We start from the raw sequence: 22,662 nt of genomic DNA on the forward strand, positions 1-22,662 counted from the left end.
GTCAACACTAATTTTTATTGCCAATGATGTTTGATCGATTTTAGGGTAACTTTGTGTCGCTGATTCCAAATATGCCATCGGTTTTGCTAGATTGGCTCTAATTTTTGAGATAATGGATGTCCCCATTGAAAAACATAACAAATTCAAAAAATTTAATGGTCAGGCATAGCCTACCCACAAATGACATGGAAACTGTCTCAAATCAGACAAAAGAAAACACATGAAATACCTAATGGCATTGTATTCAGTACAATAACATTAAAACAAAGTAAGCTGATTCAGATAATCACAATTAATGGATAGAAAAACGCTGTGTGTACGATTTTCTTTTATGTGGGGCATCAGGACAATCACGTTGGAGGCTCCAGCAGTAGTCTGCCATCATGTGTCTGTCCCATCTGCCTTGATACCTTTCCTCCATCACCTTTATATCCTGATGGAACCTCTCCCCTTGTTCCTCACTAAAATCATCAAGATTATCCGGAAATCTGTCTAAGTGGCTATGGAGATAGTGTACCTTTATGCTCATATTAGTACCCAAATGTTTAAAGTTAGCAAGCATGTTTTGCACCAATCCTTCATAATTGTCTGCTTTGTGGTTACCCAAGAAGTTCTTGACAACTGAGACATAACTGCACCAGGCAGAAGCTTCAACATCATTCATACATTTAGTGAAATTCAAATCATTGATGAGTTTACGAATTTTAGGACCATCAAAGATTCCTGCTTTTAGTTTTTCCATAGTCAGTCCAAGGAACGATCTACAAATGTATTTGAAGCAATCACCATCTTTGTCCAAGGCCTTAACAAATTGCTTCATCAGTCCAAGCTTGATATGGAGTGGTGGGGGAATGATTTTTTCTCTGACAACCAATGGCTTGTTAATGATGTTCGCTGCACCTAGTCATGTGTTCCCTTGAAGGCCATGTCACTTTTTTCCAATGATCTCGCTTTGCCCTACTATCCCACAAGCAGATGAAACAAGGGTACTTCGTGTATCCACTTTGCTGCCCAAGCAAGAAGTTCACCATCTTTAGATCAACACAAATAGACCACTGGTGCTCATGATAGCAGAGCTTCTGCAAGACCATTTTGATATTTTCATATTCTTCTTTAAGTTTTGTTGAGTGAGCAATTGGAAGAGATGCACAGCGGTTACCATTGTGCAATAAAACACATTTCAAGCTTCTGGTGGAGCTGTCTATAAAAAGCCACCAATCTTCTGGTTGATATTCCAGTAGTCCCATTTGGAGAAGAAGTCCAGGAATGTTATTGCAGTATAGAAGTTCTTCATCTTGGCTGAAGTATGGAAGAAGTCCCTCCTCTCTTGTCTGATAAGCTATTATGTTAGCTTCCGGCTGTAGACAGTTCTTTTCCATTAGCCTGGATGCTAAAAGTTCAGATGCTTGCTTTGACAGACTGAGGTCTCGTATCAGATCATTGAGTTCTTTTTGGGAGAACTGCTCAGGTGTTGAAAAGTTTTCTTCATATCCACTTCCAAGGCTACCACCTGTGCTACACTCCACGTCCAGCATTTCTTCAACATCTGACAATGGAAGGTCAGGCAGTGAGGTAAACACTGGTATGGATACGTCTTCGCTGTGTGGCACAGATCGCCTTGCTGAGTCCAAATCGGGATACTCCCACTTATGTTTCTTGTAGCGATTGAAGCCTTTCACATTCACAACACAAAAATAACAATCATTGTGATGGTTTTGCGGCTCTCTCCACACCATAGGCACACCAAAGTTTAAACGTTTCCTTTCTCCATTTTTCCACTGTCGTAGGCACTCTACACAGGTTTTGCAAACCTTATGGGGAGCCCAAGACTTATCTTGATCTCCAAGCTTCACTCCAAAATAAGCAAGATATGGTTGTTTTACAAAGTCAGTGATGTTTTTTCTTTGTTTTTGCAGAGTGTATTCGCCACAAATGTAGCAGAATGCATTAGGATTGTTTAAGCAGCCTCCCCGTGATGAACTCATATTCCTCTTCCAAAAAAAAAAAAGTATCAATATGATATTATATGCAATGGATAAGCTTGCAAAACAATGTTCAACAGTAAAAACACAGACCAAACTCTGCTGCATATTTCAGCAGCTACAGGTCGTATTGGGGTACAATCGTCATTTGAGGGGTATCCATTATCTCAAAAACTAGAGCCAATTCCGCAAAACTAATGTCATTTTTGAATTTAGCACCCCCAAAACACCCTAAAGTCATTCAAACATCCTTGGCAACTAAAAAAATATATTTTTTTTGTTGGGTTGTGAGTAAAACTTACGAAGTCTGGCACAATTTTGATTTTAAAAGCATCAGTGTGTAGTGGTTAAGGTGTTGGACTACGACCTGGGAGACCAGGGTTCGAATCCCCACACAGCCATGAAGCTCACCGGGTGACCTTGGGCCAGTCACTGCCTCTCAGCCTCAGAGGAAGGCAATGGCAAACCCCCTCTGAATACCGCTTACCATGAAAACCCTATTCATAGGGTCGGCATAAGTCAGAATCAACTTGAAGGCAGTCCATTTACATTTAAGCTTTACTTTTTTATAAAAAAAATCAGCTTGATACAATGAGAAGATGCTGAGGACATGATACACAAGTCACAGTCCCCAGTCTGGCTGAAGAAACCCAATGAAATCCAGTCAAAGCTGGCAGACGTGTTATGACTTTGTTCTTCCTCAGAGGTGGTTTTACAACCACAAAAACCAATTCTTTGTCAGCGTAGATATACATAAGGGACAGTTTGTTGCTTATCACATGGTTTTCTGCTTTCGTGAAGTTTTGAAATAGTGGAACATTCAAGTTTAACTGTGAAGTCTTCTGAACCTATTACAAAAAGAAACATGCTTATTCTGTACATTCCTTCTCAGTTTCAAGAGAAAAGCCTGCCCAAAAATACTCCCCCGGGAAATCCCCAATTCAAATCGGCTATACTTGAAGGACAGGTTCTCAGTGAGGCGTCAAACTGCTGAACCAGCCAGCATAAGCAACAGAGGTGAAGACCCTCTGGCCTGGGCTCTGTATCCCTCCCCCCATAACCCCCCCCCCAGCCCCACTTTGCACCCTCCTGGAGTGCTTTTGGCCTGGCTGGAATGTGTCCTTGAGCTCCAGCAATGCCTCTTGCTTCCCTGGACGGAGGATAAGAGAAGGATGGGAGAGTCTGTGCAGAAATTAGTCTGCTGTACTAAAGTAACCTTGACATTTATTTATTTTTTGCTTTGCCCACTTTTGCCTCTGGCTCCATCCGCCACGGGCACGTGGTCCCCGGAAAGTTGATCAGAAGGGAATGCGGCCCTCAAGCTGGTAAAGGTTCCCCACCCCAGCAGTAGAGCCAGCTCGCAAACAAGAGGGATTCATTAAAAGCCCGCTGCTGATACCCAACACTACCCTTCCATTGCTATGATGGAGGAGGGGGAGGATGACTCCTCCTGCAGATGTTGAAAGGGCATAAAAGGACCATCTCTTTAACTCACTCATCTAGGCATTTTGTTTATCTGTAGCATGTATTTATCCCTAGGCCCAACGGCACAGACCTACACGTTTGTTATAGCAGTTGCAGGGCCGGTTCCAACCATTGAGCAGGCAAGCGCTGAATTTGACAAGGCTGCCTTAAGGTAGTCCCAGTTAGAGGTGAAAAGAGGATAGCTGAGCGATGCTGCATGAAGCTGTCTCTGCAATGCTGGGGTGGCTCTTTTAGGGAGGACTTCCAACCTAGCAACATCAGGCATTTGGAGTCAAATCCTCTCTTGGCACAAAGCCTCCGGCCTCAATCCAGAGACTCTGTCTAATCCCAACCCACCTCACAGGATTACTGAGGATAAAAGGGAGATGAGGGGGAAATGCCTTTAGTCTGCTCCTTACTGGAAGGGCAGAATAAAAATATGAAGTTAATATTGTCTCTGGCACAGATACCTCTGTTAACAGTAGCTAGTTGTGTCATGCTAGCGATTTAAGAACATAAGGAGAGCTTGCTGGATCAGGTCCAGCATCCTGTTCTCACAGGGGCCAACAAGATGCCTATGGGAGCCAGTGCTAGAGGCAAGGGATGGTGACGTGTGGTCAGAAGCAAACACTTCCTCAGATAGGACTCATCATTTGGCCTTTGCACGTTATGCCAAACTAGTTGTCTCCGCTTGCATGAAAGGGTCAAAACAGCATCAGTTAGCCTCACTCCAAGGTAATTAGCATTCAGATTGCCGCCTAATGCAGCCCAGAGCTGCTGAAATGTCAGTAGATAACACACACTCTCTCCTACTCAACTGTGCCAGACCTTGGGGGTTTACCAGACAGCACTGCAATTTTGCAGGCTATCATTTAAGTTCCACCCATTTCCTTGCCCACTCACCTGTGCTAAAGGCCTCAGAGACACCAGTTGAGTCACTTAAGGCTGGCAAAAGGATTTGAAGCAGTGCACTCCGTTCCCATGTGCCAATTTAGTCCTATGCCACCTTCTGATGCATCAGGGTCTGGTGGGAATTCAGCTTCCCTTAGAGAGAGGGGAATAAACGAGTAGATCCTTAAGAATGCTGATTTGAGCTGTGAAGACTGCAAACATGGCTGCCACTGATATTGTCTCACTTTAGAGATCCGATGTCCCCGTGCTAGAAGGGGTGCTGCTGCTAAGGTAAAGGAGGCACGGAACCAAGGAGTGGGCAGGCAACTGAGCCTGGAGTCATTTATGTGACAGAACTAAGTAGAGCTCCAATGAAGAGGACTCTGGGCCTTGCCCAGTTCATCTGCTAACAAGGCTTTACTTTGGAGGGCTCGCTTTTATGTCAGTTGTTTTGTGATGGAGTGCATGCACTCAGACTTGAAGGGGCAAGAGAGGCCAAGTAGCACTGTCTGCAATAAAACTATCCTCAGAGCCCACAAAGAGTTCTGAGGCCCATGAACTACAGACCATTGCTGTGGCAGCTGTTTGGACCAATCCCCACCACGGGAAAGGCAGGCAATGAATTTGACACAGCTGCAGAGGTTTTTGTGGGGAGAGACAGACTCGCTAACACCCCAAGAGGAGAAGCTGTGTAGGTAGAAAGCTCTGGTTACAAGCATTCAAAAATCAGGAAACTGAGCATGTTCTGCACCAGGGATCCCCCTTGTGGACTAGTCTGATCCTCCTTTAAATCCAGTTTGTGTTGGAGAGTATCACTTCTCACCTTGCCCTTCTAGAACATAGGAAGCTGCCTTATACCGAGTCGGACCATTGGTCCATCTAGCTCAGTGCAGTCTACACTGACTGGCAGCAGCTATCCAAGGTTTCAGGCAGGAAATCTTTCCTAGCCCTACTTCGAGATGCCTTTGGGACTGAACTTGGGACCTTCTGCATGCAGAGCAGATGCTCTGCCACTGAGCTAGGGCCCTTCTCTTCCACTCAGTGCAGGAGGGGCCTCCCCTTTAGGCATAAGCATCACAACACACTTTTCTTACCCTCATTCTGTGTCAAAGAGAGTTGCAGGTGCTTCACCAGGTGACTCAGGAGCTCGCTCTGGTCCCCCTTTACGGCACCGGCAGCAGCGTCCTCAGCCAGGGGAGGGAAGGCCCTTGGAAGTCAAGTCCCCAGTCCACCTCCTGCTCTGCCCAGCCCTACAGAATGACGGCTCTTCTGGGGGTTCAGCAAAGGGCAGCATTCCAGACCTGAGAAAGCTAGACAGAGCAGGAAGACAGGCAAGTTCTTAGAAAGGGATACAGGATGACAGACAGCTGAGGTTACTAATCAGGAAGTTAAAAAAAACATTTATGCCAAAGAAATATACTCTTCCCCAACTCTGGGGTAGGAAAAACCAGATTGTATGTGCCAAATTACACAAACAATTTAAAGTAAAGACATGTTTTCCTTATTGAATTTGCATATTTATTTCCATTTATGAATTGCTTCCTATAAAACACCTCAAAGCGATTAATAAAAACATAAACAATTAAAACAATTTCATCTATAAAACGTTTCAAATCCAATGCAGTTGTAGACAGGATCAAAAACTCCACCTGAAAGGCATGTTGAAAGAGGAAAATCTTCAGCAGACACAGAGCCTGCATCTTTCTATTAACAGGAGGGAATTCCAAAGGGAATTGTACAGAAGGGACCACCTGGTGAGATGGTATCTGCAGGAGGCCCTCTCCTGTAGAGCACAATGATTGGTTGGGTATACAAAGGGTTACATAATCTTTTAGGTATTCTGGTCCCAAGCTATACAGGGCTTTGTATACCAGTACCAGCTCTTGAATTTTTCTAGTAATTGGCAGCCACTGTAATTATTTCAGCAGCAGCATAATACAATGACAATATTCAGCCCCAGTGAGCAGTCAAGCTGCTGAATTGTACCCTAGCTGGTTTCCAGGCCAGCTTCCAGGGAACCCCCACACAGAGCACATTGCAATTGCCCAACATGGAGGTTACCAGCACATGGACAACAGCAGCTGAAAATTAACACATCTATCTTACCAACTGAAGCCGGTCAAAGGCACTCTTAGCCAATAAGATCACCTGGGCCTCTGGCGACAGAGATGGATCCAGGAGAATCCCCAAAATATGAACCTGCTCCAAATCAACTGGCCCCAGAATCATTTATGTGACTAAACTAACAAGAGCTGGACTTTGTCCAATGCCTCCAGTAACACCGCGTCACTTTTGGAGACCTCGCTTTGATGCCAGCTGCTTTGCTATGGGGTGCATGCATGGAGTTTTTGAATGTTTTTAAATACCTGTTAGTTACCTTTTATTGATAATTTAAATGTTTAATTGTATTTTTTGTAAATAGCTTTGAGGTTTTATTAAAATCAAGCAGTATATAAATCTTGTTTAATAACTAAACACATTCAAAATTTGGAGGGGCAGGAGAGTCTGGTGCCAGTGTCTGCAGAAAAACTATCCCCAGAGCTCACAGAGAGTTCTGAGGCCCATGAACGACAGATCATTGCTGTGGCAGCTGTTTGGACCAATCCCCACCACAGGAAAGGTGGACAATGAATTTGACACAGCTGCAGAGGCTTTTGCGGGTAGAAACAGACTCACCAACACCCCAAGAGGCGTTTTTATGTACATAGAAAGTTCTGGTTAACTCAATGAGCAGAAGAAAACCAGGAAGCCAATCCTAAACTGAGCATGTTCTGCTCCAGGGATCTCCTTTATAGACCAGTTTGACCCTCCTTTAAATCTACTTTGTGTTGGAATAGCTCAGTTCTCACCTCACCCTTCTCTTCCAGTTGATCCATCAGTGCAGAGAGCCTCTCCTTCAGGCATTAAGCGTCACAACACACTTTTTTTTATCTGTCAGTGTTAAATACAGCTTCAGCTGCTTCACCGGGTGACTCTGGAGCTCGTTCTTGTCTCCCTTCAGGGTACTGGCAACTGCGTACTCAGCCAGGGAAGGGAAGACTCCTAGAAGTCAAGCACTTCAATCACACTACCAATCTCTCTGCTCCAGCCCCACCAAATGAAGGCTTTTCAGAAGGTTCACCAAAGGGAGACATTCCAAACCTGAGAAAGCTGGACAGAAAAGGAACACAGGAAAGTTCTTCAACAAGGATACAGAGGACTGTCACAGTACTCTTGAGATTACTAACCATGAGGTTAAAAAAAAAATTACACTAAAGAAATATATACACACACCTTTCCCCAATTCTGTGGTAGGAGCAATCAGACTGTAGGGGTAGAGTTGCACAAACGACTTAAGCATTCTTACTGAATTTGTACATTAGATTTGGAGAATAGAATGAGGTAACTTCCATGTAATCCAGGAAAAAAGGAACTCTCTGGACATCATCAAACATCTCCTGTCCTCTACCCTAAGGGGGAAACTTGGTGGGTTTTGTCCATTAAGTGCGGTTTCCATTTCAGATGGCTGCAAATGAGGGTCGGGAGGCTTCAAACAAACCTCAAAGCACAACAACGCAGCTTTTTAAAGTGAATAAACTCTTGACTATTTTACTAAACTATTTTGCATCATTCCGGCATTCACATCTGAAGCTACTAAGCTAAGGCCACCGGTGGTGGAAGCCTTGAAGCGTCATCTGTGACGCCCACGTGGCGCCAGCTCCACGTTTGATCATTGGAGTATAAAATGGAACAAGATTTATGGATTCCCAATCCTTCACCCTCCCCACCAAACTAGTTCCCCTCCTCAACCTTTGCCCCCAGGGCCAGGGCTAGTGTATTCGGCGCCCCCCTGCAAATTATAAATTGGCGCCCTTACCTTTTATAATTTTTTTTGGTTCATTTTTCAATTCAAATGTTAGTGAATTATTATTAATTTTTCCAGATGTTTTTTAAAAAATTTCCAGGCTTAGGGGCGCCTTTGGTGCCCCTCTTTACGCTGGCCCTGCCCCTAAAGATCCAGTTGGCACCGATGTTGTTAAGTTTTCAATGCCAGCTGATGACTTCAATTTGCATCCACCAATGGAAATGGAAATGTTTGTTTTGGGACACGAACGTCGACTTTTGCTGTTTTGGGATATTGTTGCGGTTTTGTTCTTTCTGTCCCATCGCCGTCGTGTCATCATTGTGTTGCTGCTACTACAGCCTCTTTAAGAACGGCCAGTGTTGTTAACATAGTTGCGGCTTTGAGATTGCAACATTTTAACTCATTGCTGCCACCTGGATGTAATGAATATGTTTGAATGAGTATTATGTTTTGTGAATGATTGAGCTGTTAGTGTATGAGTTTTTAGTTGGAATGTGTTGTAGTTATTTTAATATTGTTTGAGTGTATGTGTGTATGTTAATTGCATTGTATTATTGATTAAGTGTGTGTATGTGTGTGAATTTTGTGTGTTTTGGTGTAAATTTTTATTATTTGGGGTGAATGTGAGCAGGTGTGTGTGTATTGGTGTTTTTATCTTTTTTAATATGTGCCTGGGAGACTGTATTATACATCAACCGGGGAGACCTTCGGGGGGCCCAATTAGCGTGGTGACGGGTAATGGGAGGTATGGTGTTGTGAGGAGAACATGCCAGGTAAGGGGAACCCATCCCAGACAAGTAGTGTCTGTGACCCGTTCCGGTTCTCCTCACATCCCCAGGACTGCTGGTTGTCCTATCAGTCAGCCTTTGGTTCTCCATATGCTGTTGTTAAACGCCAGGTCGGTACAGCATAAGATCTCCCTTGTGTTGGTCAGTGACGCAGGTTGTGAGACTTACAGATAAGGTTTTTAGCAGAGAGAGAGAAACCTGAAGCAGAAGGGAGTTCCAGACAATCAAGGTCAGTGTGGCTAGCTGAGGGTGTGATAAGCTGGGAACTGGCAGGAACTCGAGTGTGGGGGAAGAATTGTCAATGGAGGAAGATGTCTCTAATGTCTTTGCCTAGTAAAGACTCTTACATGAAACTTGCCTGGCCTGTCTTATTCCTGTTCTAAATGGCTCTTGGATCCATACCACGTCTCACCTACACACGCAGTGCACTACAGGGGTTATGGGCCCAGATTATGAGGCGTTGTAGCGGGTTCGAGAGCTGGTGAAGTGGCGTTGTTGCAGAGAGAAACAAAACGCAAGTGAGAGGCAAGTAAGAGTGAGCAACATGGCTATAAATCTATCTTCCGGGATGCCGATGGAGAGACTGAATGCTGTAAATTACTCCAGCTGGAAGTGGAGAATGAGAGCTGTTCTGATTAAAGAGCATTTAAATGATGTCGTGGAAAACCCCCCTCCGGCAGCTCCTTCAGCAGCGTGGCTGAAGAAAGACGAGAAAGCGAAGGCTTTTATTACTCTGGGGCTATCAGATTCACAACTGTTGCTGGTGAGTAATGAGCTGACTGCTAATCAGATGTGGGAAAAGTTAAGAGCTGCACACGTGCAACAAACTGCGGGAAGCAGGCTGTGTTTGGTACGGAAGCTTTATCAGATGCGTTTTACTGATGATGTGACTATGGAAGAGCATTTGGCTGAATTTCGTAGATTAAATGCAGAGCTGCAAGATCGAGGCGTTCATCATAATGACTTGCAGATGGTTTATCTCCTGTTATCTTCATTGGATCAAAAATGGGACGTGCTGGTTGCTGGTCTTGAAAGTCAACCTGACGGGACTCTATCTTTGGACTTTGTGGAACAGAAACTTCAACAAGAGTGGTGTAGGAGACAAGAAAACAAGAAAATGGACTTAAAAGAGGCTGGGACTATGTCTGTACAACGGAATCAAAGAAGCAGGGAAGAGACTAAAACATGTTATTTTTGCGGGTCTCGTGGGCATATACAGAGACATTGTTTAAAGAAGAGGAATTACAGAGACTTTGAAAGTCAGAGGGCAAGTGTGAACTTTGTTTCTAAGGGGAGCAATAAACTGATTAACACTAAGTGGCTTCTTGACAGTGGAGCGTCTAATTGCCTAATCACAGACTCTAGTTTATTTTACACTTCAAAGCCGACACAGGAGAAGCTTTATCTGGCTGACGGATCAACTCAGGACGCGACAGCAAGAGGAACGCTGAAGATGGGTAATTTGGGAATTTTAACAGATGTATTATCGATTTCTGGTTTAAAATATAACATTCTATCAGTGAGAAAATTGGCTCAAATAGGTTGTAAAGTTACATTTGAAGGGGATAGATGTTTTGTGAGAAAAGATGGTGAAATATGCATGCAAGGGAAATTACAGAACAAAATGTTTATAGTTGAATGCAAGATTGATAAAGACATGTGTGCTTGGATAGCAGTAAATAAAGAGAAATATGAGAATTGTGTCCATGAATGGCACAGAAAATTAGCACACGGACATTTCCAAAAGATACAAAACACCCCCAAAAATAGTCAAGATTTGAAGTTAACACGCTGTGAGCATGTGGATGAGTGTGAGGTATGTTATAAAACAAAAATGACTGTGAATCCAGTAAATAAGAGCTGTGAAAGCACGACTTCAGAACCCTATCAGGTTATACATGTGGATTTAGCTGGTCCTTTTCAGTGCTCAAAAGGTGGAGCAAGGTTTTATTTAGTGATTGTGGATGATTTTTCCAGATTTACACATGTGTTCTTATTGAAAAAGAAAAGTGACACAGAAGAGAAATTAAAGACATTCATACAGAAAACAGAGACACAACATGGGGCTGTTATCAAAAATATCAGATCAGATAGAGGAGGCGAATTTACCAGTAATTCATTTCAAACATATTTGGAAAAGAAGGGAATAATTCATAGTCTCACCGCTCCCTTCAGCCCATCCTCCAATGGCACGGCAGAGAGGAGGAACCGGTCATTGCAGGATTCATTGAGAGCAATGCTAGCAGATGCTGATTTGAATAACACTTATTGGAGTGAATGTATACTGTACACTGTTTATATTCAGAACCGCCTAATGCACAGAACAATAGGCATGTCTCCCTATGAGAAACTGACTGGAAGAAAACCCAGGGTGACACACATAGAACGTTTTGGGGCAAAATGCTGGGTACATGTTGCAAAACACTCAAGAGCACAAGCAGGACGCATTTTGGGATTTCAGAATTCATATTACAGAGTTTGGTTACCTGAGAAACAACAAGTAGTGTTAAGCAGAAACATAAAGGTGATAGATAAACCTTGGAGACACAGCCAAACAGTGATCTTAGAGAGTGAAAACAAACAGGAAGCCGCAGATGTTCCTTTCGGGCAGCAAATTCCATTAAAAGCTGCTTTGACAGATTTAATATATGGTGGCAAACGTATTGTTAAAAGGCTGAGAGGTGAAGACATAACAACACATGATACAGAAACGCCAAGTACGAGTGCTGGTCCAACTAAAGTTGAAAGTGAGGAAGAAATGGAAATAGATAATGTCAGGAGATCAGAGAGAAAAACGAAAGGTCAACCTCCTCAGAGATTTGCATTTAATGTTACACAACAGAATAATGAAACAGATGAAATTCCAGAGGAATGGGAAAAAGAGGGGCCTATAGATAAATAAACAATGGATCTAATGTGGAAGTATTGTGTTGAAGAATGAAATGTAAATGTATCATCAAATAAAAGCAAACATGAATCTGTGAAACTTGTGTAAATAAAGAATAAAGAGAAACTGAACTGAACTGAACTGAAATTGTAAATAGAAACTGTAAGAATCCATGTACTGAAATGTATTTGTAATGAAAAGTTAATGTTGTAGAAATGTAATAATTGTAACATGATGTTTTGAAGTCTGCAAGTCTCAGGTGGGGGCTGTTGGTCAGTGACGCAGGTTGTGAGACTTACAGATAAGGTTTTTAGCAGAGAGAGAGAAACCTGAAGCAGAAGGGTTAAACTGTGAGAACAGAGTTCCAGACAATCAAGGTCAGTGTGGCTAGCTGAGGGTGTGATAAGCTGGGAACCGGCAGGAACTCGAGTGTGGGGGAAGAATTGTCAATGGAGGAAGATGTCTCTAATGTCTTTGCCTAGTAAAGACTCTTACATGAAACTTGCCTGGCCTGTCTTATTCCTGTTCTAAACGGCTCTTGGATCCATACCACGTCTCACCTACACACGCAGTGCGCTACACCTTGTTCATGATTTAACTGTGGAGGAGGTGGCTGACCTGGCGTGCATAACCGAGACCTGGGCGGGTGATATGGGAGGAGTTGCTCTTTCCCAGCTTTGCCCACCTGGGTATACAGTTCAGCATCATGGTAGAGCCGAAGGTCGGGGAGGTGGGGTTGCCGTGGTCTATAGGAGTTCTTTCTCACTCACCGAGCACCCTGTACAGGTGACGACTGGTCTGGAGTGTCTCCACCTTGTGCTGGGCCAGAGAGACAGGCTGGGAATTCTGTTGGTGTACCGCCCGCCCTGCTGCCCAACAAATTCCCTAACTGAGCTGACAGAGGTAGTCTCGGAGGTATTGTTGCAGTCCCCTAGACTGCTGGTACTGGGGGACTTCAACGTCCATGCCGAGACTGCTTTATCTGGGGCGGCTCAGGACTTTATTGTGTCCATGACAACCATGGGTCTGTCTCAGTTTGTTACTGGCCCAACGCATGTGTCGGGACATACTCTTGATCTGATTTTTGCCACTGGACAGGGAGATGGTGATCTGGAGGTTGGGGGGTTTTCATCTACCCCATTGTCATGGACAGATAACCACTTGCTGAGGTTTAGGCTTACGGGGACCCTTTCCCTCTGCAAGGGTGGGGGACCTATTAAATTGGTCCGCCCTCGGAGATTAATGGATCCTGAGGGTTTCCAAAAAGCTTTGGGGGATTTTCCGACTGAGAAGACTGGCGCTCCTGTCGAAGCCCTGGCTGAACTGTGGAATACGGAGATGACCCGGGCGGTTGACACGATCGCTCCCATGCGCCCCCTCCTATGTAGAGCTCACACAGCCCCATGGTATACCTCGGAGCTGAGAGCGATGAAGCAAGAGAGGAGGAGGCTTGAGTGCAGATGGAGGCGGACTTCCGATGAATGCAATTATGCCTTGGTAAGTGCCTGCTCTAAGCGATATATAGCAGCGGTGAGGGCAGCAAAAAAGAGATATTTTGCTGCCAGTATTAAGGCATCACTCTCCCGCCCAGCGGAACTTTTTAAAACTGTACGAGGGCTTTTACATCTTGGCCCTCGGGACACTATAGATTCATCTGTAGCCCGCTGTGATGAGTTCGCTGGGCACTTCCAAGATAAGATCACTTGCATTTGTCGGGACTTAGACTCCAATATTATAGCAGTTGGATCCAATGAAGCATCCAGACCACGGTCTTGTCATTTATTGGATGAGTTGGTGCAGCTTGAGGATGTTGACAAGATCCTTGGACTGGTGCGGGCGACCACGTCTGAGCTGGATCCTTGCCCCTCTTGGCTGGTGAAAGCTGGCAGGACCGGAACCGCCGGCTGGGCCAAGGAGGTAATCAATGCCTCTTTACGAGAGGGAGTGGTCCCTGACTGCCTAAAAGCGGCGGTAGTGAGACCGCTCCTGAAGAAACCCTCCTTGGACCCAGCTAATTTGAACAACTATAGACCTGTGGCGAATGTTCCGTTCCTGGGCAAGGTTCTGGAACGGGTGGTGGCCGGCCAGCTCCAGGGGCTCTTGGATGACGCTGATTATCTCGATCCGTTTCAATCTGTTTCCAGACCTGGGTTTGGTACCGAAACAGCCTTGGTCGCCCTGTATGATGACCTTTGAAGGGAGAGGGACCCTGTTGATTCTCCTTGATCTCTCAGCTGCTTTTGATACCATCGACCATGGTATCCTTCTGGGGAGGCTCACGGAGTTGGGAGTAATGCTTGGCACTGGCTCCGCTCCTACTTGGTGGGTCGTCAACAGAAGATAGTGCTTGGGGAACACTGCTCGACACCCTGGACTCTCCATTGTGGAGCCCCACAGGGTTTGGTACTGTCCCCCATGCTTTTCAACATCTATATGAAGCCGCTGGGTGCGGTCATCAGGAGTTTTGGAGTGCGTTGTCACCAGTACGCTGATGACACGCAACTTTATTTCTCCTTTTCATCTTCTTCAGGTGAGGCTGTTAACGTACTAAACCGTTGCCTGGCCGCGATAATGGATTGGATGGGAGCTAACAGACTGAAGCTTAATCCAGACAAGACCGAGATGCTGTTAGTAAGTGCCTTCTCTGCCCAGATGGTGGATGTTCACCCTGTTCTGGATGGGGTTACACTCCCCTTGAAAGAACAGGTTCGTAGCTTGGGAGTTCTTTTCGACCCTTCCCTGTCTCTTGGGGCTCAGGTAGCCTCAGTGGCACGGAACGCTTTCTACCATCTTCGATTGGTAGCCCAGCTACGTCCCTATCTGGACAGTGACGACCTTGCCTCAGTCGTTCATGCTCTGGTAACTTCTAGATTGGACTACTGCAATGCGCTCTACGTTGGGCTGCCCTTGAAGACAGTTCAGAAACTACAGTTAGTCCAGAATGCAGCGGCCAGATTGTTGACGCGGACCAGAAGGTCTGCTCATATAATACCTGTTCTGGCCCATCTGCACTGGCTTCCTATTTGTTTCCGGGCTAAATTCAAAGTGCTGGTTTTGACCTATAAAGCCTTACACAGCATGGGACCGCAATACCTGGTGGAGCGCCTCTCCCAATATGAAACTACCCGTACACTGCGCTCAACATCTAAGGCCCTCCTCCGAGTACCATCCCATTGAGAAGCTCGGAGGGTGGTGACTAGAAATAGGGCCTTTTCGGTTGTGGCTCCCGAATTGTGGAATGGTCTCCCCGATGAGGTGCGCCTGGCGCCGATGCTGCTATCTTTTCAGCGCCAGGTGAAAACCTTTTTATATTCCCAGGCATTTTAATGTGTACTATTAATATTTATTGATGTATTTTGCTGCTGCTCTGACTATTTTTGTTTACGTCTGTTTGGTTTGATTTTACTGTATTATTGTATTTATATATTTCTTGGAGTTTTATTGTTATGTACACCGCCCAGAGAGCCCCTGGGCTTAGGGCGGTATATAAATTAAACTAAATAAAATAAATAAATAAATGGACTGCCTTCAAGTCGATCGTGACTTATGGCGACCCTATGAACAGGGTTTTCATGGTAAGCGGTATTCAGAGGAGTTTCCCATTGCCTTCCTCTGAGGCTGAGTGGCAGTGACTGGCCCAAGGTCACCCAGTGAGCTTCATGGCTGTGTGGGGATTCGAACCCTGGTCTCCCAGGTCGTAGTCCAGCACCTTAACCACTACACTACATTAGTCCTACAAAAAATATACTCATTGAAATTAATGGGCACAACTAATATAGGTCTATCCATTTTAAGGGCTCTACTCCAAGTAGAACTTAGCTAGATACAACCCTTTCCCTTTTTTGTCTGACTTTTTGAGTGATCTGAGTAACTTGGTCTGTGTTATATGTGAACAGATGGTTGGATTTTAGTGATTTGCCACTGTTTTGTCAACTCATGATTGTAGTAATATTTCAAGCCATGCAGAAGCCATGGGGCAGGGTTTACATTTTTAAATATATATATATAAAATAAAATGTGACTACATTCAAAAGAGACTGCCAGATTCATCCTTCCAAGGGTGCCTTCTCCACACAGCAAAAGCAACACCTGCTCCGTCTCCCAAAACCAACAGCCATCCTTTTCCACCCACGCATCCCAGTTTAAAGTGCAAAGATATTCTTATAAGCCTCACTCAGCAGAGGAAAAGATCTTTCAGGCTTATGCTATTCTGCCCAGTGCACTACACACTCATAGTGTTATACTGTATTTCCAAATACGGGTTTCTAAAACAATGTCTGAATACCATTTAGACTTGCAGGGCGGTTATAGCCCTGATGCTCAAAACTCTTCTGTGCAACCTGCCTGCATTCCACAAAGCTTTTGGGAGAGCTCTCCGTCTTCTTTCCTTCCTCTACATTGTGTGGGGAACCTTTGGCCCTCCAAGTGTTGCTGAACTAGAACTCCCACCACCCCTGGTCATTGGCTCTAGAGTCCCTCCTGTGCACCCCACTTCCAAAAGTATCACACCACTTGCGACAGGCCACTCAACAGGATCCTTTGCGCGAGGAAGACCAATGAAGTTAACAGGGTGCCTCTGAACATAGCCCTTCACAACACCGCTGAGCGGACTTCCGGGAAGGGTGACTTAGCCTGTGCCTGCTTTTGAGACGGGCTCCTGCCTCAAAAGAAGCTTATTCAGATATATCAGTCAGATTTTTTCTTTTTTTTGACTGATTAAACTTCTCCCGGGTAGGGAGAAACGAAGAGATTAACCTCAAAGCCTATTTTTGTTGGGACGACCAGATCTCATTAATTTATGGGACGAGGTCCAGCCGACGAAGGTGGGACGGATTTTTAACAACAAGCTCTATCTGGAAAAGCGAACGTTCATCTTATCTTCTAAGAGAGAACGCACTAACAGGCAAGCACCCTTCTTTCTATATTTTTCTTTTACTTGACTTAAATTGTTGCTGTTTAAAGAGATTTGCCAGATTGATCGGTTTTTGACATCTCACTGGGGAGCCATAACTTCTCTCTGCTACTCACTAATTAATAGCTTATCTCTGTTTTTGTTGCAAAAAGCTGTCCTGGATTTGCATTCTAAAGATATACACTGAAGAGGGATTTCTATTCCAGATTTTTATTTTGAAGAATATTATATTGCCTGAGACTACTCTCTTTTTGGTCTATTTTATTTTGACGAATCTGTTTTCTGACGACCGCCATTAATTGTTTCGATCCTGGGAACTGCATTTTGTTTACTTAAGCATGGAGAGATAAGGCTGTCTGCTCTGTTTATACTGTGATGTCACCAAGTTTGGAGTATTAACCCAATTGTTGCTGAAATAAGAAGTGGTTTTCCTATATTTTTCTTTTAAAATGGCAATTAAGAAAGTGGCTGAGAAGCTGGAAATAACTATGTTTCAGAAAATAATGGATGAGATTGAGATAACGAAACAAAACCTGCGACAGGGTTGTAAGGAGCTGAAAATTGAATTGAGTAAAATGAAGCAGGAGATTAAAGATATAGGGGTCCCTGTGAGAGAGGTGACCCTGGAAGGGGTCCCTGTGAGAGAGGAGACCCCGGAGATTGGAACAAACGTGGAACAGGAAAAAGATTTGGAGTCTATGGACTTTAGAAACAAAATTTATTGTTTGGAGACACAGGAGATTAAAGACATAGGGGTTCTTGTGAGAGAGGAGACCCTGGAGACTGGAACAGGGGTCCCTGTGAGAGAGGAGACCCTGGAGACTGGAACAGGGGTCCCTGTGAGAGAGGAGATCCCGGAGATTGGAACAAACGTGGAACAGGAACAAGACTTGGAGTCTATGGACTTTAGAAATAAAATCTATTGTTTGGAACTCAATGTTATCTCTGAAGAAATTAATGAAGATTCTAGAGATAAAGTTATCAATGGCATGGATAATCTTCTGGACTGGAATGATGTGATGGAGCCCAATATAGAGAAAATCTATGGAATTAACTGCAGCCATGTGACAATGGAAAAACTTTCAAGAGATGACCCAGTGTATTTTGAAAAAAAGAACAGAGATATGATTTTACAGCAGTATTTCAGCAACCTATTCAGAATGGATGGCAAGAAAATATTTGGGATAGAGGTAATTCCCATCAGACTCTTACTATATGACTATGGCTTTGACAGCAAGATTATTATGGAATACTGATAATGGAAGATTGGATACTGAAATTACTGGACTTAACAAGACTACTGAAGATGGAAGATGGAAAATGGAACTAATAGGGATAATAGAACAATGGCTACTGAAATTACTGAACTTAACAGATTCTGATGTGATGGATTAATTGAAATGTTTATTTTGACTATGGTTATGACAATAAGATTATCATAATTAGTAATGAGATGGATTAATCGATATGCTTATCTGGAAAAAAAAATTGATAGATATATTTCTTAAAGAATTGAAACCTCTCTTTGACTTTTTGTGGAAAGAATAAAGTAATGTTTATGAGATTTGATGATTAAGTAAGATAACTACTGGAGGAAAGTGATTTTATAATATGACTTAAGAGACAGGATTGTTATATATTATAGACTTATAACTGATTTGATCTTTGACAAATGGGAAGTCAATATTTTACTCTTTATTTTTTATTTTTGTTTTTTTTTCTTTTTTTCTTTTTGTTTAACTATTTTTGATTTTGTTTTTTGTCTTTGAATGTTTTATGATTTTGTCTTGTATGTTTTATGAAAATCTGAATAAAAATTATTGAAAAAAAAAAAAAAAAAAAAAACACCGCTGAGCAAGTCTGCCAGGAACAACACTTTCGGACAGGCTGCCATTTCCCATGTCCTCAGCCAGACAGACACCGACCCCTTCCAGAAACTCTTGCTCCTTAATCTTACGTCTGTGGGGTCACAGGTTACAGCTATTCAAGGTAGAGGGCCCACTGCACATGCTCAGAGGCGCCTTCCTTAGCAAGTGGATAGCCAGGGTATCTTGCATGCCTGGCCTTGAATGCCTCGCGGGGCACAGATTAAGCAACACACACCTCCCCCTCCCTCTTGAGCATTCTTTTCCCTCCCCGGCGCCCCTGCAGGCGCAACTTCAACTGAGCGGGCGCGCGCCTCAAACTCTCGCTTCTTTGCACGCTGGGGATACTTTCCCTCGGCTTCGAAGTGCAAAATCCCAACGGGCGTCATTTTCTCCCCCCCCCCGAAGTGAAGCAGGCGTGGAGTCGGCGGCAGCAGCAGCAAAGCGAAGCCTCCTCTCCTCTCCAAGCGCCAGGGGCGCCGCATGCTTGCAGAGCTGGCAGACGAACAAGCGCCCCGCCTCCGGCGCCCCTCAAGCGTTGCGCCCTCCTGCCATGCCTACCTTGCTTACCGTGTTACGCCAGCCCTTAAAACGCATTCCTTAAAAGTAATAAGTAAATAAACCCTCACCCTCCGCAGTCACAAACCAGCCCTTTTCCAAACACTGAGACACGGGACTGGACCCTCCCCCGTCCCCTACTCGCCCTTTCTGGCCCCTGAGATTTCTCCTGGTTGCCCTCACCCTTCCGCTCCCTGCCCACGAATGGCCACCCACACGTGCGCTGACACAAGAGGCCCGGCTAAGGGCCGTCGCGGAGACTAACACATCACTTTTTTCCGCGACCGGAAGGCAGGCTCGCCTTCTGCCAACGGCCATTGGTTGACGGAAGAAGACGGAGGACCGGAAACGCCGTCGGCGCCGCCATCTTTGTTGAAGGCATTCCTATACTGTTCCTGGTTCTGCCGCAGGGCTGGCATCCCAGCTTGAATAAGCGGCGTCGCGTAATGGGAAGAACGCGTAATGAGGCCGAAGTAGCCCTCTCCTTGCTTCCCTGCTGCTCTGCCCTGTTTGCCAGGCTTTGGTTACCTCAGAAATGTGTGGCGTTCACATCTCGCCACCAGTAGCGTAGTAGCAGATCCAGAAGTGCAGGGTCCGTTCATGATAGTCACGCCACACCCCCTTTCCCAGTCTTCCTTGGCTGCCTTGCTTTCCCTGTCATATCAATACCTTGGCACAGTCATCCACCAAAATGGGGACAATGGTCAAGTCCTACCCTGCTTCTGATTTCTTGACTATTGTCTCCAGTTTGGTCAGTGACTGTGCCGAGGTTTTAATAGTCCTTGACAAGAAGTGTCCTCATTGTCAACTTTAAAGTTACATAAATCTTCTGTTATCATTACTTTAGTCTTCTTGACGTTCATGTGTAGTCCTGCTTTTGTGCTTTCCTCTTTAACTTTCATCAGCATTTAAAAGAGGATGAGACTCGATACGTGGAGGAGGTGGCTATTAGTCATGCAGGCTACGCTCAGGCTCTGCAGTGAGAGGCCACATGCTTCTGAAAAACAGTTGTGGTACGCTCAGGCTCTGCATGAGAGGCCACATGCTTCTGAAAACCAGTTGTGGGCTTCCCATCCGCTTGGCCACTGTGAGAACAGGTTGTTGGATGAGGTGGGCCACTGACCTGATCCAGGAAGCAAGCAGGCTCCTCTCACGTTCTTAACTTCACTGAGAAACCCCTGTTCTTCTACTATCATGAGGGAAGAAGAGTCTTTCTTGACCGCCAACATTTCTCTCTCTGGTCTACAACAGACACCAACACCCCCGGAGACCCCACTGGCTCATGCTCACCATTTGGCACCAAGAGGAGGCTTTTTTGACAATGTTCTTCAAAGGGCCCGGGCTGAGTTTATTGACGGTAGCAAATTCAGACAGCTGAGTTAGAAACCTGAACATTGTCCAGTAGAAAGATGGAGCCAGCTCCCAGCCAGTTATGTGGCAGTATGATGTACTGTTTAAAGCAACCAGCTGCCCTCCCAGGAATAGAAGTTAAATATATATCTTATATTTTGGAGTGTAACTCCTGTCACCTGCAGCCCATATGGCCAATGGTCAGCTGGAGACTGGTGCAGGAGTGCCGTTCAGCAGGTTTCACTAACTTGTCAAATTCAACTCTATTTAAGAAAAGTGTACCTTGTCTAACTTACACTTCCTGGCTGCATCCAGACTTTATGTGCCTCCAAGTCAACTGCAACTTATGGCAACCCTATGAATCAGCAACCTCCAATCATAGACCACCCTGTTCAGATCTTGTAAGTTCAGGTCTGTGGCTTCCTTTGTGGAATCAGTCCATCTCGTTTGGCCTTCCTCTTTTTCTACTCCCTTCTGTTTTCCCCAGCATTATCTTTTCTAATGAATCATGTTGTCTTCTCATTGTGTCCAAAGTATGATAACCTCAGTTTCATCGTTTTAGCTTCTAGTGATAGTTGTGGTTTAATTTGTTCTAACACCCAATTATTTGTCTTTTTCGCAGTCCATGGTTGATATCTATATCTCAAAACTGAAAACAATTTTGGACTGTCTTTAAAAGAAAAACGAATCACCTGGGAGGCATTTTGGCTGAAGAGCAGTGTAAAAACGTAAATAAATCAGACTGTGAAAACTTGAACAAGTACATAACAAAGCCACTATATCCTTGGAAAAAAAGGGGGGGGGGAAGAGTAGTATTACCATCCACCTTTGAAGCCCTACATGCTTAACATGTTAAAGTACTGGCTGCATCCATACAATCCTGATGTCTTCAGACTGGTTGGCTTCTGAACCTCTGCCTCAAGATTCATTAGACTGGCAAGCAAAGTAGCACTTACTTATCCTTGGAACTCCCAAAATAAATATGCAGAACCCTGTCTTCATTCCTTTTTTAAACAACTCTTAAAAATGTATTTGCTACAGTTTGCATTCCATTCATAATGCTGAGAGGTGAACTTTAAACCGCTGGTTTTGATTTTTTTTTTTTTAAATGGATTTGTATTTTAAAATTTGACTTGATTGACTATGCTACTGGTCTAATAATGAGAATTTTAATTAAAAGCTAAATAAAAGTGATGAATTCTTATATTAAATTGGGGAGATTAATTGTGATCTATTCAGATGCTGATCCAGTTTTCAAAAAAGTGGTAACAAATCTTTCTAAGCAAGTGTAAACTGGCCATCCTCTTGCTTCAGATTCAGCAGAGTAGCATTAGGATAAACAAAAGTGGCTAGTCATGGAGAAAAAATTGCTGTGTTTGCATTAGGAATAAACAGATGAGAGCTTTGCCACTGCAAGCTTTTACTGCCAACTCAGATGTCAAAACTATAAATCTAGGGCAGTTGTAACATCAGTTCTGCAACAATGATGTGGGTATTTTCTTGGGGATACTATTCAGAAAGGAATTCCTCTGACTGAAAAATTCAATGACCAAGCAAAACACAAATGAACAGCTTGACTCCAATTGCTTTAACATAGTTTTGCTTTTCAGTAAGGCTTTTCCTACGTACTAACCCTTCTAACAATAATCACATTATTTGTTAAGAGTAAAAAGCCTTTCATAATATAGGGGCTATGTTTCCTCTAAAATCTTTTAAGCATGTTAACACCTTGAATTGGACCTATGAAGAAATTAAACACCAGCGACCCACAGGTGCAGCATTTTAGACAAACTGGATTTTCCAGACTATTTCATGAAATGTCTCCTTATACTTGAAACTACTCACGAGAACTTTGCTGATCCTCTGAACCTATTCTACCTGTCCCTAGGTACATGCTAGGTGCGGCTGGTGGAAATGAAGACAGCTTCTGATCAACACCACCCAGATTATGGAATGCCCTGTTAAAAGCAGCTTATTTGGCATCTTCTTTTCCCGCCATTAAGCCTTTCATGAAAGCTACTTTATTTCAACCATTATAGCATCTAAATGGTTTACTGTATTAGTACTTTTTAGAGTTTCTGGTTTTAGAGCTGTATTTTCAGTGCTTAATGTTCTTTAACT

General features: G+C 44.1%; 1 protein-coding gene and 3 non-coding genes across 8 annotated transcripts; all 4 read right to left on the reverse strand.

The window, feature by feature from the left end:
• Positions 1–224: 224 nt before the first annotated feature.
• LOC133386546 (uncharacterized) lies at positions 225–19,499 on the reverse strand. Of its 5 annotated transcripts, none has more exons than XM_061630214.1 (5): positions 19,375–19,499; positions 7,187–7,487; positions 5,432–5,647; positions 4,350–4,490; positions 225–2,830 (listed from the first exon to the last, which is right to left on the reverse strand). In XM_061630214.1, the coding sequence occupies exon 5, from the start codon at positions 2,088–2,090 to the stop codon at positions 882–884; it is 1,209 nt and encodes a 402-aa protein (XP_061486198.1). In that variant the 5' UTR covers positions 2,091–2,830; positions 4,350–4,490; positions 5,432–5,647; positions 7,187–7,487; positions 19,375–19,499; the 3' UTR covers positions 225–881. The 5 variants fall into 5 exon arrangements, with proteins under 5 accessions (XP_061486198.1, XP_061486199.1, XP_061486202.1 ...); XM_061630215.1 differs by lacking the exon at positions 19,375–19,499 and adding an exon at positions 19,263–19,344; XM_061630218.1 differs by lacking the exon at positions 19,375–19,499 and adding an exon at positions 19,204–19,292.
• Positions 3,493–3,613, reverse strand: LOC133388233 (small nucleolar RNA SNORA5). Its single transcript, XR_009763710.1, has one exon. It is a non-coding gene; the product is annotated as a small nucleolar RNA SNORA5 (small nucleolar RNA).
• Positions 4,841–4,975, reverse strand: LOC133388228 (small nucleolar RNA SNORA5). The gene has a single exon (XR_009763706.1). It is a non-coding gene; the product is annotated as a small nucleolar RNA SNORA5 (small nucleolar RNA).
• On the reverse strand, positions 6,850–6,984 carry LOC133388229 (small nucleolar RNA SNORA5). Its single transcript, XR_009763707.1, has one exon. It is a non-coding gene; the product is annotated as a small nucleolar RNA SNORA5 (small nucleolar RNA).
• Positions 19,500–22,662: the final 3,163 nt, after the last annotated feature.

This window comes from Rhineura floridana, chromosome 6 (genome assembly GCF_030035675.1).
Source record: "Rhineura floridana isolate rRhiFlo1 chromosome 6, rRhiFlo1.hap2, whole genome shotgun sequence".
NCBI classification, from domain to species: Eukaryota; Metazoa; Chordata; class Lepidosauria; order Squamata; family Rhineuridae; genus Rhineura; species Rhineura floridana.